This window comes from Scyliorhinus torazame, chromosome 4 (genome assembly GCF_047496885.1).
Source record: "Scyliorhinus torazame isolate Kashiwa2021f chromosome 4, sScyTor2.1, whole genome shotgun sequence".
NCBI classification, from domain to species: Eukaryota; Metazoa; Chordata; class Chondrichthyes; order Carcharhiniformes; family Scyliorhinidae; genus Scyliorhinus; species Scyliorhinus torazame.
In genome coordinates this window covers 307,060,074-307,077,135 of record NC_092710.1, presented here as the reverse complement: position 1 = coordinate 307,077,135, position 17,062 = coordinate 307,060,074, and the positions used below count along the sequence as shown (strand labels likewise).

General features: G+C 49.9%; 1 protein-coding gene across 1 annotated transcript in view; it reads left to right on the top strand.

Annotated features, from left to right (window-relative positions):
• traf3ip2a (TRAF3 interacting protein 2a) overlaps window positions 1-17,062 on the top strand; it is a 121,851-nt gene that overhangs the window by 55,316 nt on the left and 49,473 nt on the right. The window contains exon 3 of the mRNA XM_072500040.1: window positions 9,023-9,260. Coding sequence (XP_072356141.1) covers window positions 9,023-9,260 — 238 coding nt within the window. The remainder of the gene's footprint in view (window positions 1-9,022; window positions 9,261-17,062) is intronic.

Below are 17,062 nucleotides of genomic sequence, written 5' to 3'. Positions count from 1 at the left end.
GCCATCTCCGACCACGCCCCGCACTGGGTGGAGCTGGAGTTAGGAGAGGAGAGGGACCAGCGCCCGCTGTGGCGTCTTGATGTGGGATTATTGGTGGATGAGGAGGTGTGCAGGTGGGTGCATTGAAAGATTTTTGGAGGCCAACGACAACGGGGAGGTGCAGGTGGGGGTAGTCTGGGAGGCGCTGAAGGCAGTGGTCAGGGGAGAGTTATTCTCCATCAGGGCCCACAGGGAGAAGAGAGAGGGCAGGGAGAGGTTGGTGGGGGAGATTTTAAGGGTGGACAGGAGTTATTCAGAGGCCCCCCGAGGAGGGACTACTCGGGGAGCAGCGGAACCTCCAGGCTGAGTTCGACCTGTTGACCACAGGGAAAGCAGAGGCACAGTGGAGGAAAGCGCAGGGGGCGACGTATGAGTATGAGGAGAAGGCGAGTCGGATGCTGGCACACCAGCTCCGTAAGAGGGAGGCAGCGAGGGAGATAGGTGGAGTTAAGGATAGCGGGGGGAATACGGTGCGGAGTGCGGTGAGAATAAACGAGGTATTTAGGGACTTCTATGGGGATCTGTACAGATCTGAGCCCCCAGCGGGGAAAGAGCGGATGCAACGATTTTTGTATCAGCTGAGGTTCCCGAGGGTGGAGGAGCAGGAGGTGGCTGGTTTAGGGGCGCCAATTGGGCTGGAGGAGCTGGTTAAAGGATTGGGGAGCATGCAGGCGGTGAAGGCCCTGGGGCCGCCAGATGGGTTCCCGGTCGAGTTTTACAGGAAATACGCGGACCTGCTAGGCCCGTTGCTAGTGAGGACTTTCAATAAGGCAAGGGAGGGGGGGCCCCTGCCCCTGACAATGTCCGGGGAGCTGATATCTCTGATCCTTACGCAGGACAAGGACCCACTGCAGTGTGGGTCGTATAGACCGATCTCGCTCCTCAATGTGGATGCTAAGTTGCTGGCAAAAGTGCTGGCTACGAGAATTGAGGACTGTGTCCCGGGGGTGATTCATGAGGACCAGACGGGATTTGTAAAGGGTAGGCAGTTAAACACTAATGTGCGGAGGCTCCTCAATGTGATTATGATGCCCTCGGTGGAGGGAGAAGCGGAGGTAGTGGCATCCATGGACACGGAGAAGGCTTTCGACCGGGTGGAGTGGGAGTATCTTTGGGAAGTGCTGCGGAGATTTGGGTTCGGGGAGGGGTTCATCAGCTGGGTCAGGTTGCTATATAGAGCCCCGGTGGCGAGTGTGGCTACGAATCGGCGGAGTTCGGAGTACTTTCGGCTGTACCGAGGGACGAGGCAGGGGTGCCCCCTGTCCCCCTTGTTGTTTGCATTGGCAATTGAGCCTCTGGCCATGGCACTAAGGGAGTCCAGGAAATGGAGGGGACTGGTCCGAGGGGGAGAGGAACATCGGGTGTCGCTGTATGCGGACGACCTGTTGCTGTATGTGGCCGATCCAGTAGAGGGGATGGCAGAGGTCATGCGGATCCTAAGGGAGTTTGGGGACTTCTCGGGGTATAAGCTTAATGTAGGGAAAAGTGAGCTCTTTGTGGTGCATCCAGGGGACCAGGGAAAGGGGATAGACGACCTACCATTGAAGAGGGCGGAAAGGAGCTTTCAGTACTTGGGGATCCAGGTGGCTGGGAGCTGGGGAGCATAAGCTCAATTTGCCGTGGTTGGTGGAGCAGATGGAGGAGGATTTCAAAAGATGGGATCTGCTGCCACTCTCGCTAGCGGGCAGGGTACAGTCGATTAAAATGTTGGTCCTCCCGAGGTTTCTCTTTGTGTTCCAGTGCCTTCCCATTATGATTCCCAAGGCCTTTTTCAAACGGGTAGGTAGGAGCATCATGGGTTTCGTGTGGGCAAATAAGACCCCGAGGGTAAAGAGGGTGTTTCTGGAGCGTAGTAGGGACAGGGGTTCTGCCGAATTTGTGCGGCTATTATTGGGCTGCCAATGTGGCAATGATCCGTAAGTGGGTAATGGAGGGAGAGGGGGCGGCGTGGAAGAGGTTGGAGATGGCGCCCTGTGTGGGCACGAGCCTGAGGGCGCAGGCGACGGCAACGCTGCCGCTCTCGCCGACAAGGTACACCACGAGTCCGGTGGTGGCGGCGACGTTGAAGATCTGGGGGCAGTGGAGACGACACATGGGCGAGGTGGGTGCCTCGGTTTGGTCCCCGATTCGGGAGAACCATCGGTTCGTCCCGGGAAGGATGGATGGGGGGTTTCGGAGCTGGCATCGGGCAGGGATTAGAAGAAAGGGGGACCTGTTTATAGATGGGACGTTTGCGAGCCTAGGGGTGCTGGAGGAGAAGTTTGGGTTACCCCCGGGAAATGCTTTCAGGTATATGCAAGTGAGGGCGTTTGTGAGGCGGCAGGTGAGGGAATTCCCGTTGCTCCGGCACAGGGGATTCAGGACAGGGTGATTTTGGGTGTATGGGTTGGAGAAGGCAAGGTTTTGGCGATCTACCAGGAGCTGAAAGAAGAGGAGGAGGCCTCGGTAGAGCAGTTAAAGGGCAAGTGGGAGGAGGAGCTTGGGGAGGAGATAGATGAGGGTCTGTGGGCTGATGCCCTGAGTAGGGTTAATTCTTCCTCCTCTTGCGCCAGGCTCAGCCTAATACAATTTAAGGTTACTCACAGAGCGCATATGACAGGGGCGAGGTTGAGTAGGTTCTTTGGGGTGGAGGACAGATGTGGGAGGTGCTTGGGAAGCCCGGCGAATCACGTCCGCATGTGCTGGTCGTGCCCACATGTGCTGGTCGTGCCCGGCACTGGATGGGTTTTGGAGGGGTTTCGCGAGGACTATGTCCAAGGTGGTGAAAGTCCAGGTCAAACCGAGTTGGGGATGGCACTATTTGGGGTAACGGACGAGCCGGGAGTGCAGGAGGCGAAAGAGGCCGGTATCCTGGCCTTTGCGTCCCTGGTAGCCCGGCGGAGGATCTTGCTATTATGGAAGGGCGCGAAGCCCCCCAGTGTGGAAGCCTGGATAAATGACATGGCTGAGTTCATCAAGCTGGAGAGGATAAAGTTTGCCCTGAGGGGATCTGTGCAGGGGTTCTTCAGGCGGTGGCAACCGTTCCTAGACTTTCTCGCGGAGCGTTAGGAGGAGGTCAGCAGCAGCAGCAACCCAAGGGTGGGGGGGGGGCAAGGGTGGGGGGGGGGGGGAGGGGTCTCTTTCAGGGGGGGTGGAATTCGGGTGGGTGGGGGGGGGTGGCTTCCCTATGGGTACTTTTGAATGTCATATGGGGGGGTTACTGTGTACGGGGAAACCCAATGTTAAAGTTTTGTATAATTTTTGACTGTTGTGTTTGTGTTTCTTTCTTTTTGTTATTGGGGGGGGGGTTGTTAAAAATTTTGTTGGAAAATTTGAATAAACATATTTTTTTAAAAAATAAATAAATAAATTGAGACACTTTACAACTGCTGGTTGTCTTTACTCCTCCAGCAAAGCCCCGCCCCCACATTTCCCACACAAAAATCGATCATATCGGGGTGTGGACACATGGCTGATTGTGGAAGCTTGCTGTGCACAACGTTCCTGCCATGTTTCCGATGACAATGCTTACAACTTCACAATACAGTACGACATTGGCCTCATTGTCCAGAAAGAATGTCTGCCTTTGTGCCTGCATACCGTTTTTGCAAGTATGCTCTTGCACAGATGGCTGTTTATCAGTTGCCATCAATACACTTGAGAAACCAAGTTGGGAGGTGTGGAGTTGATTTAGGCTCTGACAAGTGACAGCTGTGTGATAAGGCACCGCAGATTGTATCGCTCTTCAATTTGCTGTGTGCTTTTGTTATAATCTCTCGACTTGACTATTCCAGTGCATTCCTGGCTGGAGGTAGCCCATATATCTGCTGCCCATGTCTTGACTTGCCCCTGTGCTCACTGACCTACATTGGTTCCCAGCCAGGCAACATCTTGACTTTGAAATTCTCATCCTCCTTTTCAAATCCATCCATGTCCTTGACCCCATCCCTACCTCTGGAATCTCCTTCACATCGGAGTTATCTGCGCTCCTCTGCTGTTGGCCTCTTGGGAACTTCTGAATGTAATCTTTCTACCATAGTTGGCCGTACCTTGAGCTGCTTAATTCCCCCGACTTCTCTCGGCCTTTTGATGTTGTTTTCCTCCTCCAAGGATCCCCTTAAAACCGACCTCTTTTACCAAGCTTTTGGTCACCTGATCTCCTATTTCCTTATGTGGCTTGGTGTCATGCTTTGTTTCAGAAAGCTCCAGTGAAAAGCCATGGGATGTTTTATGTTCAAGTTGCTAGATAAAGAATTTTTGACTGTGTTCGCATGGACGTGATCTGCTCTTTCAGTCTCTCTAAATCCAGAAGCTTGTGGGTTTGGTGGAGTTCTGGTTTCCTGTACAGGAGATGCAACAAAATTATAGGCCCAAGAGGGAAACGGAAAAATCCCTCCCCCCACCCTGTCCCTGTCCCACCATAACTGAACATGGGGGCGGCACGTTGGCACAGTGGTTAGCACTGAATGAAATGAAATGAATGAAAATCGCTTATTGTCACAAGTCGGCTTCAATGAAGTTACTGTGAAAAGCCCCTAGTCGCCACATTCCGGCGCCTGTTCGGGGAGGCCAGTACGGGAATTAAACCGTGCTGCTGGCCTGCCTTGGTCTGCTTTCAAAGCCAGCGATTTAGCCCTGTGCTAAACAGCCACTGCTGCCTCACAACGGCAGGGACCCGGGTTCAACTCTGGCCTTGGGTGACTGTCTGTGTGGAGCTTGCACTCCCAAGTGCCTGCGTGGGTTTCCTCCAGGTGCTCAGGTTTCCTCCCATTTGTCCAAAGATGTGCAGGTTAGATGGATTGGCAATGATCTACGCACAGGGTTACGGGGACCGGGCGGGGGAGTGGGCCTAGCTAGCATCCTCTTTCGGAGGATCGGTGCAGACCAGATGGGCCGAATGGCCTCCTTCTGCACTGTCTGGATTCTATGGAACAGGAATGACAATATATCTGAGCTTAAGGTCACATTCTATCCACTATCTAATGAACACCCTTTCATCAGAACAAAGTTCATGCAAATCCTTTTGTTGCCAGTTTCAAATACATTTGTTTCTCTTACTAAAATATTTAAGCGGATCTGCCCAAGGCAGCGGGTGGGTGAGTAACTTGGCGGAATTTCTGCACCTGGAGAAGATAACATTTGTCTTGGGTCGTGGGAGGGTTCTTCTCGAGGTGGAGGATCTTCAGCTCCTTCCTTAAGGATTGATAAACATCGGGGAGTGCAGGGGGGGAGGGTTGGTTTTTATTTTTTTTTATGCTAGCAGTATTATTGTTTATCTTTGTAATTACAAAATGGGGCGTGTAGGGTGTTTAAGGTAGTGAAGTTTTATGAAAGTGAGGAGGTTTTGTTTTATGTTAGTTGTATAAAGATGGTTGTATTTTGTGCTTTGTACAGAAAGTGAAAATGCCTTGAGTATCACAGTGGTTAGCACAGTTGCTTCGCAGCTCCAGGATCTCAGGTTCAAGTCCCGGCTTGGGTCACTGTCTGTGCGGAGTCTGCAAGTTCTCCCCATGCCTGCGTGGGTTTCTTCCGGGTGCTCCGGTTTCCTCCCACAAGTCCCGAGAAGATGTGCAGGCTAGGTGGATTGGCCATGCTAAATTGCCCCCAGTGTCCAAAAAAAGATTGGGTGGGGTTACGGGGATAGGTTGGAAGTGTGGGCTTAAATGGGGTGTTCTTTCTAAGGGGCCGATGCAGACTCGATGGGCCGAATGGCCTCCTTCTTCACTGTAAATTTTATGAATAAAAATATATATTTTGACTAAATATATTTAAGGGCACTGAAAGCCACAAACGTCATGACCAAAGATGTGTGTAACTCGTGGAATTGCGGGCCGAACACACCCTGTTTCACAATGTTTCTTAAACTCATCTCTTCTGAAATAAAGAAGTGAAATCCCACAGTCCGAATTATCATTCTAATATTTAACGTCTTGTTCATAGGGTGATTAGAGTCAGGGTGTGCGACCTTTGTAGTTAGGTATCAGACTGGCTATGTTAATGAGTGACATCATTCCCTCTGAGTGATGGTCCATTTGCCTTCGTGTGCCAGGTCGGAGGGTGACAATCTTCTTTCCCGTAGTCAACTTCCCTTGACCTTTTTAGCTATCATTGAACTCACAGTTGCCTGTTACACTGTACTGAACCTAAACACAGCAATCCGGGTGAAATTTAGTTGGAGTCTCTGCCGCTTTGCTTTTTTAAAATAATTAATGCTATTTATTTAACAATTATAGTACAGAACTCTTTATATCTTTGTTTAATTTGATGTTTTACAAATTACACTTTCAAACAAATATCTGTCATCTAACCACAAAGTTGGCTTAGTTACAAGAAACAAAGGGTAATGGTCGATGGCTGCCCTTGCAAATGGGAAGTTGTTTCAAGTGGTGTTCCACAGGGCTCGGTGTTGGGAACCGTACTGCTTTGTGTTATATGTTAACGATTTGGATGGTAACGTGGGGACACGATTGGGAAATTTGCAGACAACACAAAGATTGTCCGGGTGGTGGACAGTGTAGAGGATAGCTATAATCTCCAAAATGATATTAATGGATTGATGGAGTGGGTCGAGTGGCAGATGGAATTCAACACCGAGAAGTGTGAGGCTATGCATATAGAGGGTACATCATTAATGGGAATATACTAAGAGGGGTGGCTGAAGTGTGAGGTCTTGGCTTACAGGTACACAGGTCCCTAAAGGCAACAGTTCAAGTCGACAAGGTTGTGAAGAAAGCAAATGGAATTCTCTCCTTCATTGGCAGAGGTATAGAATATACAAGTATGAATATAATGTTGGAATTGTATTGAACGCTGGTGAAATGAAATGAAAATGAAATGAAAATCGCTTATTGCCACAAGTAGGCTTCAAATGAAGTTACTGTGAAAAGCCCCTAGTCGCCACATTCTGGCACCTGTTCGGGGAGGCTGTTACGGGAATTGAACCGTGCTGCTGGCCTGCTTTGGTCTGCTTTCAAAGCCAGCGATTTAGCCCTGTGCTAAACAGCCCCTATTGGTGGTGGTGAGGCCACAACTGGAATATTGTTCTGATCACCACATGACAGGAAAGACGTAATTGCCCTGGAGAGAGTGCAGAGGAGGTTTACAAGAATGTTGCCAGGGCTACAAATGTGTAGCTATGAGGAGAGATTGGATAGGTCGAGGTTATTTTCCTTGGAGCAAAGAAGACTGAGGGGTGACTTAGTTGAGGTAGACAAAATTATGAGGGGAAGTGGGCAGGATAAAATTGATTCCCTTGGTGGAGAATTCTAGAACCAGGAGACATAGATTCAAGATAAATGGCAAAAGGTGAAGAGGGGACACGAGGAAGAACTTTATTATGCAGAGGGTAGCAGGACTCTGGAATTCGCTGCTCCAGTTGGTGGTGGGAGAAGAGACCCTAAACACTTTTTAAAAAGAACCTGGATCTGCACCTTCAGTGCTGTAAGCTACAGGGCTATGGACCGGGTGCAGGAAGGTGGGATTAGAAAGGGCACCTGGATGTCCTCCAGCTGGCATGGACAAGATGGGCCGAATGGCCTCCTTCTGTCCTGAACTTTTCTATGATTCTAGCTGAGAATGCAATATGTAAATGTAAGTCCTTCTTTTATCCTCTATTGTCTGGAACCCTTTTGACATTATCAGTTCCCACACCAGCCAATCCTACAAGTATTCTGAGTAAGACATTGGTGTAATTTCCTGAGCTTTGTGATGGGGACTGGAAGCCGCTGGAAATTTAGATTCCTACCGTTCCATGGGGAGTGGAGAAAATACGGTGATCTTCTCGGTGTTTTGATGCACGTTCTTGAGGAACGGCGTCCCAACCCTACATTCAACAGGCCTTCTATGTTGTGATCTAGAGTATGAACCACATACCAAATTAAATCAGTTGTACTCAAAAGATTGAAACAGTTAGGAATGACATTAAGCTTCATGTAACAAAGGCAATCAGTGCCAAACCAAGTATCATTGTTATCACTGAACATGTACAAGTTGTTTACCCAGTTGAGCTGCCCCTGGGGGTCACCATCCATCTTGAAATGGTGGCTGGTTTCCAGTTCTATCTCCTGATGGTCCTGCGCTACATATTTACAGAAAAGAAGAATTGGATCGTTCATAGTCTGTCTGATTGATGTTACAAAGAGTCAGTTCCACTTGTCACAATCAGGCACCTGGCTGCAACTATAAGTAACCATAAGCATTTGAACTCTCGGGAAAGCGCTGACAGTGCAGTTCCTGATCTCCACGGTTAACTTGCATAATTGCTCCAGAACCAGCCAAATGCACAAACACTAAAATAAGTTTCTCGAGTCAATTTATAAGCATAAACCTTGGTTAGTCAAATGTTTTCTTTTTACATCCAAAAGCAGCATGGTGATATAGAATGGCGGCAGATAATGCTGGTGCGCCAATTAGCTTGGTCAGCAAGTGCTAATGTAAGGGTTAGCAGCTACCATTCACTACTGACCAAGGTCTCAAGCATTGTTACAGACAGAGGTAGTGAGGAGAGGCTGGGTACCTTTTCAAAAGACAAAGGGCAGTCATCTTAAACTGCTCAGAATTAAGAAAGCACTGCTAAATTCATTGGTGCTCAGAACTTTCCACTCTTGTTCTCCTAAGATCCAAATGGTGGGTGTTCTGCGTTTGTCTGGTCCAGGAAAGAGGAAAGTTCAGCTATGATAGAAAGCGGGTGATTGTGGAGAGGTGATTGCCCTTGCCTGTAATGCTTGTCAAGGCTGTATAACTGCCTGCACTTTGCTGGGTTTGCAAAGGGACAGGGGCCTCTTCGGTAAGCTGCCTGTGTTACCAGAGGGCACTGTGCACCATGAGTCACGACAGGAGACGTGAAAGGAAGAATTGTAATGGGGGGAGGGGGGGGGGGGGAGAGGAGAATTGAGGAGTAACAATGAAAACAAACTTATACTAGGTGATTAATTTTGACTGGTTAATCCAATGCTGTTATCAGTTAAGTAAATCTCAATTTGTTTTTTGTGTGTCTGTCGACCAGATGATATGAGCTACCCGCCTCCAGCCTGCAGGTGTAAACAGTGCTACGACAACGCATATCGGCATAGTCCTTTTCCTCTGTCTGTGAGATATAACCAAGATGTATCTCTGAGAGAGATGTCACCCGCTCAGCCACGTGGACTGGTTAACTCTACCCCAATGTACTTCGCAAGATATCCGTACAGCGGAGGAACGCTAAACAATTTTATCCAAGGTTCACCTCGAGCACAAGTATATGGGTGAGTACAGCTGCTAGAATTTCACTTAGTCGCTCCATGTTTCTTATAATAATAGTCTTTATTAGTGTCACAGGTGACGTGTTAGGCAGGTCAGTTTGGTGTGGACTACACTTGATGCAGCGATGCGAGAAACAGACCTCTAACACTGTAGAAGATCCAACACGGTTTTATTGAACGATAGAACTAACATACATATTTAACTGTGGGTCGACACTATACTGAACTGAATGGAGACCTTGTACTAGCCTGACCAGACTTACTAGCGGTGTTTGCACTGTGCTAGCTCGTGGACTCTGACTGTCTCAGTGACTGGGTCCCGAGAGAGCGGGAAACCTAGTGCCCTCTGGCTTTATAGTGGTGGTGTACTATCTGGTGATTGGCTGCACTGTGCTGTGTGCTTACTGGTCCTCCTGTGTGTCAATCACTGCCTGTCTGCACTTCATTATATACATGCATGGATATTATGACAACAAGTAGGCTTACATTAACACTGCAATAAAGTTACTGTGAAAAGCCCCTGGTCGCCACATTCCGGTGCTTGTTCGGGTACACAGAGGAAGAAGGTTACAGACGGAGTGGGTATTTCACTCCAGCTTTGATGGTAGGGCCCAGCGGGTGGCAACGTTGACCAATAAAAGGGTTCTATTTTTGGCTGCCAAGATCTTGACAGATCCTAATGGTAGACATGTGATTGTTAGTGGGTCTTTGGCGGGCACCTCGGTGGTCCTGGTTAATGTCGATGCGCCAAATTGGGATGATACAGGTTTTATTAACAAGTTGTTAGCCTCCATCCCTGATTTGGACTCACACCAGCTAACCTTGGTGTGGTGACTGAAACTGTGTTCTAGTTCCTAGGATGGATCGATCTGGGCCCAAATCTCTGTGTTGACTTTCATGGAGCAGGTAGGGAGGGTAGATCCATGGCATCTTTTGCACCCGAGAGATAAAGGTTTTTCTTTTTTTCTCCCATGTCCATCAGGTTTGCTCACGCATTGACTTTTTTCTGGACTGTAGGTCTCTCCTTCCTTGGGTGAAGAGGGTGGGGTGTTTGGCGATTGTCATTTCGAACCATGTGTTGTGGATTTTATGCTAGAATGAGGTCCCTCCTAATGCCCGCCATGGAGATTGGGCATGGCGTTGTTGGCGGGCAAAAGATTTTGCGGACGCGTGTCCAGGTCCATTGGGAATATATTCAATTTAATAAAAGTAAGTCTATCTCACCTTCTACCTTGTGGGAAGTCCTTAAGGTGGTCATCGGGGGGGGGGATAATTTCTTACGAAGCACACGTGGAAAGGACTACGAGGGTGGAGCAGCAGAGACTGGTGGACTCCATCCTTGTGGTAGACCATCAGTACTCGCTTACTCCACCCCGGAGTTGCTGGCGAGCAGGGGAAAGCTGCAGACGCAGTTTGAATTACTATCAACAGGTAAGGCGGTAAGTCAGCTGTGACGGTCAAGGAGGGCATTTAATGAACACGGGAAGAAGGCCAACCGCCTTTTAGCTCATTAGCTGAGGGTGGCAGGCTGCTTCCTGGGAGATTGTCCAGATAAGGGACTGGGGCGGCAGTTTGCTTTCCACCCCGCCCAAGGTCAATGCGGCTTTTGAAACATTCTATCGGGATCTCTCTTGATCGGAGCTCCCGGAGGAGAGTTCGGCCGTGACGGAGTTTTTAAATGGGTTATCCTTCCCATTGCTGGGTAGGGAAAGACAGGAGGAGTTGAAATCCCCGTTGGGACCTGGGAAAACTAGGAAATGCATTGGGTTGATGCAGACAGGTGAAGCTCCCGGCCCTGATGGATTCCCCATTGAGTTTTACAAGACGTTTGCAGGTCCGTTGATCCCGTTAGTATTGGATATGTTAAATAACTCCTTGTCCTGCAGTTTGTTAAATGAAAACGAAAATCGCTTATTGTCACAAGTAGGCTTCAAATGAAGTTACTGTGAAAAGCCCCTAGTCGCCACATTCCGGCGCCTGTTTGGGGAGCCGGTACGGGAATTGAACCATGCTGCTGGCCTGCCTTGGTCTTCTTTAAAAGCCAGCTATTTAGCCCACTGAGCTAAACCAGCTCCTACACTTTACACTTGCCCATTACACTTGCACAGGCCTCCATTTCTCTGATCCTGAAGAAGGACAAGGATCTACGGAATGTGGGTCATTTCAACCCATTTTCCTTTTGAATGCAGACGTTAAATTGCTCTAAATTGCTGGGCGCTGTGGTTGGAGCCCTGCCTCCCAGAGATGATCTTGGAAGACCAAACCGGCTTCATCAAGAATCTTCAATTATCAGCCAATACGCCGTCTATTAAATATTGTCATTTCCCCCTCACCAGTGCCTGAACTGTGATTATGTCACAGTGTCACACTGTCACAGTGATTATTTGAGATTTTGGTGAAGTTTGATTTGGGGCAAATACTGGATTCATTTATTGTATAGGGCCCCCCAGCACTAGTGTCCACACTAATGCCTAGAGCTCGGGGTATTTTCCGCTGAATAGGGGTACGAGGCAGGGATGTCCATTGTCTCTTATTTGCTGTAGCAATTGAACCACTGGAGCCAGTGGAGGGGATAAATCGGGGAGGGAGGGAGCATAGGATGTCCTTGTACGCAGATGGTCTGCTTCTTTATATTACAGGCCCAATCTCCACTATGGATGAGATAATGAAGCTACTGAGAAGTTTTGGCTCCTTTTCTGGGTATAAGTTGAATTTGGACACGAGTGAATACTTTCCAGTCAATTCCCCGGGGAGGGGAGCCGACCTGGGAATATTGCCTTTTCGCCTTGCCGGATCCAGCTTTCATCATCTGGGAATCACGGGTGGCCCGCGATTGGACCACGCTCTGTAAAATAAATTATGCTAGTCTAGTGAATTGGGTTAAATCTGATTTGCAAAAGTGGGATAACCTCCCCCTGTCCTTGGCAGGCAGGGTTCAGATTGTTAAAATGAATAATGTCCTTTCGAGGTTTTTATTTCCTGTTCAGTGTCTCCTCACTTTCTGCCCAAATTCTTTTTTGTCAGAGTTAACAAATTAGTGTCCTCTTTTATTTGGGTGGGTAAAACCCCAAGGATCCATAGGGGTTTATCCAGAGGGATGGGCAGTCAGATGGTTAGTTTAGCTTTACCCCAGACTTCCGGTTGCGGCTGTGCCTAGGTAGGTCGCACGTTTGGCAGCTCCCGCCAAGAACGGACTTTTGGGCCCTTTTGAGGAGCCCCAGCGGCACTTGTACGACGGTTCCCAGTGTGGGAAGGTGATAGTTAGGTTCCCCCAGCACTGTATGGAGTGGACCAGGAGTGGAGCGATCAAAAAAGGGGTTTTGGAGCAGCGAAGAGAACGGGGGAGGAAAATCAAGATGGCGGGCGGAGATCGAGGAGCGTGGGCGCAGTGGTCGCGGGAGCAGCGAGAGTTCCTTAAAAACTGCTTTGTGGAGCTGAGAGCAGAAATGCTGGAGCCAATGAAGGCGTTGATCGAAAGGCTGGTGGAGAGCCAGAAGGTCCAAGGGTGACGATTCGAGAGGTGCGGCAGAAGGCCTCCGAGAACGAGGACGAGATTTTGGGCCTGGCGGTGAAGGTGGAGGCGCACGAGGCGCTACACAAGAAGTGGCAGGAGAAGTTTGAGGACCTGGAGAACAGGTCGAGGAGGAAGAATCTTCGGATTCTGGGTCTCCCTGAATGAGTGGAGGGACATATGTAGCTACAATGCTCAACGCGCTGATGGGCGCGGGAGCTTTCCCGAGGCCCTTGGAGCTGGATGGGGCTCATCGAGTCCTGGCAAGGAGGCCTAAAGTCAACCAGCCGCCAAGGGCTGTAGTGGTGAGGTTCCACCGCTTTATGGACAGAGAGTGCGTCCTGAGATGGGCAAAGGAAGAACGGAGCAGCAGGTGGGAGAATACGGAGATCCGTCTCTACCAGGACTGGAGTGCGGAGGTGGCCGAGAAGAGGGCTGGTTTTAATCGGGCCAAGGCGGTTCTCCATCGGAAGGGGGTGAAGTTTGGAATGCTGCAGCCAGCGCGATTGTGGGTCACGTTTCAGGACCGTCACCACTACTTTGAGATGCCAGATGAGGCGTGGACCTTTATTAAGACTGAAAAGCTGGACTCGAGCTGAGGGGTTGTTGTGGGGGGGTGTTTACTGTATTTTGGGGGTGTTCTTCTTCTGGTTTCAGGTTGGGAAGAGGGGAAATGGGAAGGGGTGAGTGGATATGATGTGGGGCAGGTCCCTGCTGATGAAGGGGGGGTTGGAAGCTGGGGCGTGGTCGCAGAAAAAGGAGCTGCGCTATAGGAGGCGGGGCCGGCTCGGATGGAAAGCGCGGGAAAAAGCCCACGCTAAGGAAGGGAGGGGCGGGGCCTGGGCGGAAGGGTGGTGCTGGAGAAGAGCGCACATTGATCGACAGGGATGGGGGGGGGATTCCCACACTGGGGGGTCGTTGGAATGGCGGGAGTGGCCGGGGTCAGCAGGAGTCAGCAGATTTACGGGAGTGGAATGGGGGGAGCAAAATGGCTGGACGGTGATCTGGCTGGGGGTGGGGGGGGAACTGGGTTGCTGCTGCATTGGCCAAAGCGGAGCTGGAAGTAGGAGAGGTAGTCGGGGCGGGAGTCCGCCGCCTGGGGGACTGGAGGGTGCGGGAGGCGCGGGCACGTGGCTGGCCTAGAAAAGGGGATGGCTAGTCGGCAGGGGAGTGGGGGGCGAGTAGCCCCCTGATCCGGCTGATAACATGGAATGTGAGGGGCTTGAATGGGCCGGTCAAGAGGGTCCGGGTGTTCACACACTTAAAGGGACTGAAGGCAGATGTGGTCATGCTCCAGGAGACACACTTGAAGGTGGCAGATCAGGTCAGGCTGAGAAAGAGATGGACAGGGCAGGTCTTTCACTCGGGGCTGGATGCGAAGAATAGAGGGGTTGCGATGCTGGTGGGGAAGCAGGTGTCGTTTGAGGCGATGAATATTGTGGTGGATAATGGAGGTCGATACATGATGGTGAGTGGTAGGTTGCAGGGGACGCGGGTGGTACTGTTGAACGTATATGCCCCGAATTGGGATGATGCCCGATCCCGGATCTGGAGGCAGAGGGAGCTTTATAATGAATGAATGAAAATCGCTTATTGTCACAAGTAGGCTTCAATGAAGTTACTGTGAAAAGCCCCCAGTCGCTACATTCCGGCGCCTGTTCGGGGAGGCTGGTACAGGAATCGAACCGTGCTGCTGGCCTGCCTTGGTCTGCATTAAAAGCCCAGCGGGAGTAAAAAAAAAAGTTTAGCTTTACCCAATTTGGTGTTTTATTATTGGGTATCCAATATTGAGAATATACTGGGGTGGCTTGGTGATCCGAGTTCCGCATTGGGACAAGTGGAAGTGGGTTCTTCTAAAGGGCTCTAGATTGGGGCTTTAATAACTGCCTCGATCCCGTTCTCTCCTGCGAGATTTTATTTGAATCCGCTGGTGCTGTCTCCCCTGCGAATCTGGGAGCAGTTCAGACAGCATTTTAAATTTAACTGCATGTCGTTACCAGCCCCTATCTGTAGTAATCATCTCTTTGTGCCGACGGGCTTAGACTCAGCATTTAGGTCATGGCAAGGGAAGGATCTGGAGAGGTTTGGAGACTTGTTTCTGGAGGGAAGGTTTGCCGGCTTTGAGGAGTTGTCGGGAAAATTTCAATTCCCTGGGATCAATTTAGATATTTCCAGATTTGCGATGATTTTTTGGGGGGGGGGGGTAAGGTTTTCCTTCTTTTCCCTGGGCACCCTCCCTGTTGAAGAGGATTCTATCTTTAGCCAGGTCTGGTGAGGGTGGGGGTATTTTGGGTATTTATGGCCAGATCCTGTCAGCCGAGTCGGCTCCGTTGAATGAGGTAAAGGAGAAATGGGCGGGTCAATTGGGTCCTATTTTGGATAAGGAGGTGTGGAGAGAGGCTCTTCATAGGGTCAATGCCACATCCTGGTTTAGTTTGATCCAGTTCAAGGCGGTGCACAGAGCTCATCGAGCCAAGGCGAGGATGAGTGTTTGGTTTTCTGGGGTGGATGACAGGTGTGGGCGGAGTTCTCGGGAGCCAGCTAATCATAGAACATTAGAGCGCAGTTCAGGCCCTTCGGCCCTCGATGTTGCGCCGACCTGTGAAACCACTCTAAACCCCATTTACACTATTCCCTTATCGTCCATATGTCTATCCAATGACCATTTGAATGCCCTTGGTGTTGGCGAGTCCACTACTGTTGCAGGCAGGGCATTCCACACCCTTACTACTCTCTGAGTAAAGAACCTACCTCTGACGCCTGTCCTATATCTATCTCCCCTCAATTTAAAGCTATGTCCCCTCGTGCTAGACATCACCATCCGAGGAAAAAGGCTCTCACTGTCCACCCTATCCAATCCTCTGATCATCTTGTATGCCTCAATTAAGTCACCTCTTAACCTTCTTCTCTCTAACGAAAAGCCTCTAGTCCCTCAGCCTTTCCTCATAAGATCTTCCCTCCATACCAGGCAACATTCTGGTAAATCCCCTCTGCACCCTTTCCAATGCTTCCACATCCTTCCTATAATGCGGCGACCAGAATTGCACGCAATACTCCAAATGCGGCCGCACCAGAGTTTTGTACAGCTGCAACATGACCTCATGGCTCCGAAACTCAATCCCTCTACCAATAAAAGCTAACACGCCGTACGCCTTCTTAACAACCCTCTCAACCTGAGTGGCAACTTTCAGGGATCTATGTACATGGACACTGAGATCTCTCTGCTCATCCACACTGCCAAGAATCTTACCATTAGCCCAGTACTCTGTCTTCCTATTATTCCTTCCAAAATGAATCACCTCACACCTTTCTGCATTAAACTCCATTTGCCACCTCTCAGCCCAGCGCTGCAGCTTATCTATGTCCCTCTGTAACTTGTAACATCCTTCCGTACTGTCCACAACTCCACCAACTTTAGTGTCATCTGCAAATTTACTCATCCATCCTTCTACGCCCTCCTCCAGGTCATTTATAAAAATGACAAACAGCAGTGGCCCAAAACAGATCCTTGTGGTACACCACTAGTAACTGGACTCCAGTCTGAACATTTCCCATCAACCACCACCCTTTGTCTTATTCCAGCTAGCCAATTTCTGATCCAAACTGCTAAATCTCCCTGAATCCCATGCTTCCGTATTTTCTGCAGTAGCCTGCCGTGGGGAACCTTATCAAACGCTTTACTGAAATCCATATACACCACATCAACTGCTTTACCCTCATCCACCTGTTTGGCCATATTCATGTGCTCTGGCTGTGTCCCAAGTTATTGAGCTTTTGGATCTCCTTCGTCAGCGCCATGTCAGAGGTACTTAATCTCGAACTGGAGCCATGTCCTTTGGTGTCCTTTTTGAGGGTACCGGGCCTGCCGGTGCTGCAAACAGGGGTGAAGACGAGGGTCTTCTGCGGCCTTGGAAAGCCCACCTCCATTCTTCAAGTGACTCTGGGGCTGCTAATAGGCCCAGTGCCAGCGATGGTGTCACCCTGCCAGCCACATGCCACAATTCAGGGTGGTTCAGGGTAGGCAATAGTGATAGAGTCATCGAGGCCTGCAGCACAGAAAAGGCCCTTCAGCCCATCGAGTCTGCGCCGGTCAAAAACCGCCACCCAAGTATTCTAATCCCATTTTCCAGCACTTGGCCCATGGCCTTACATGCTTTGAATCGCAAGTGCACATCTAACTACTTCTTGAATGTTATGATGGTCTCCCTGGTAATTGGAAGAAGTTTTGATGATAAATCTGAACAGTCACAAACCCAGTTAGTTCCTAATTCTTCCAGGCTCACAGCACAAAATA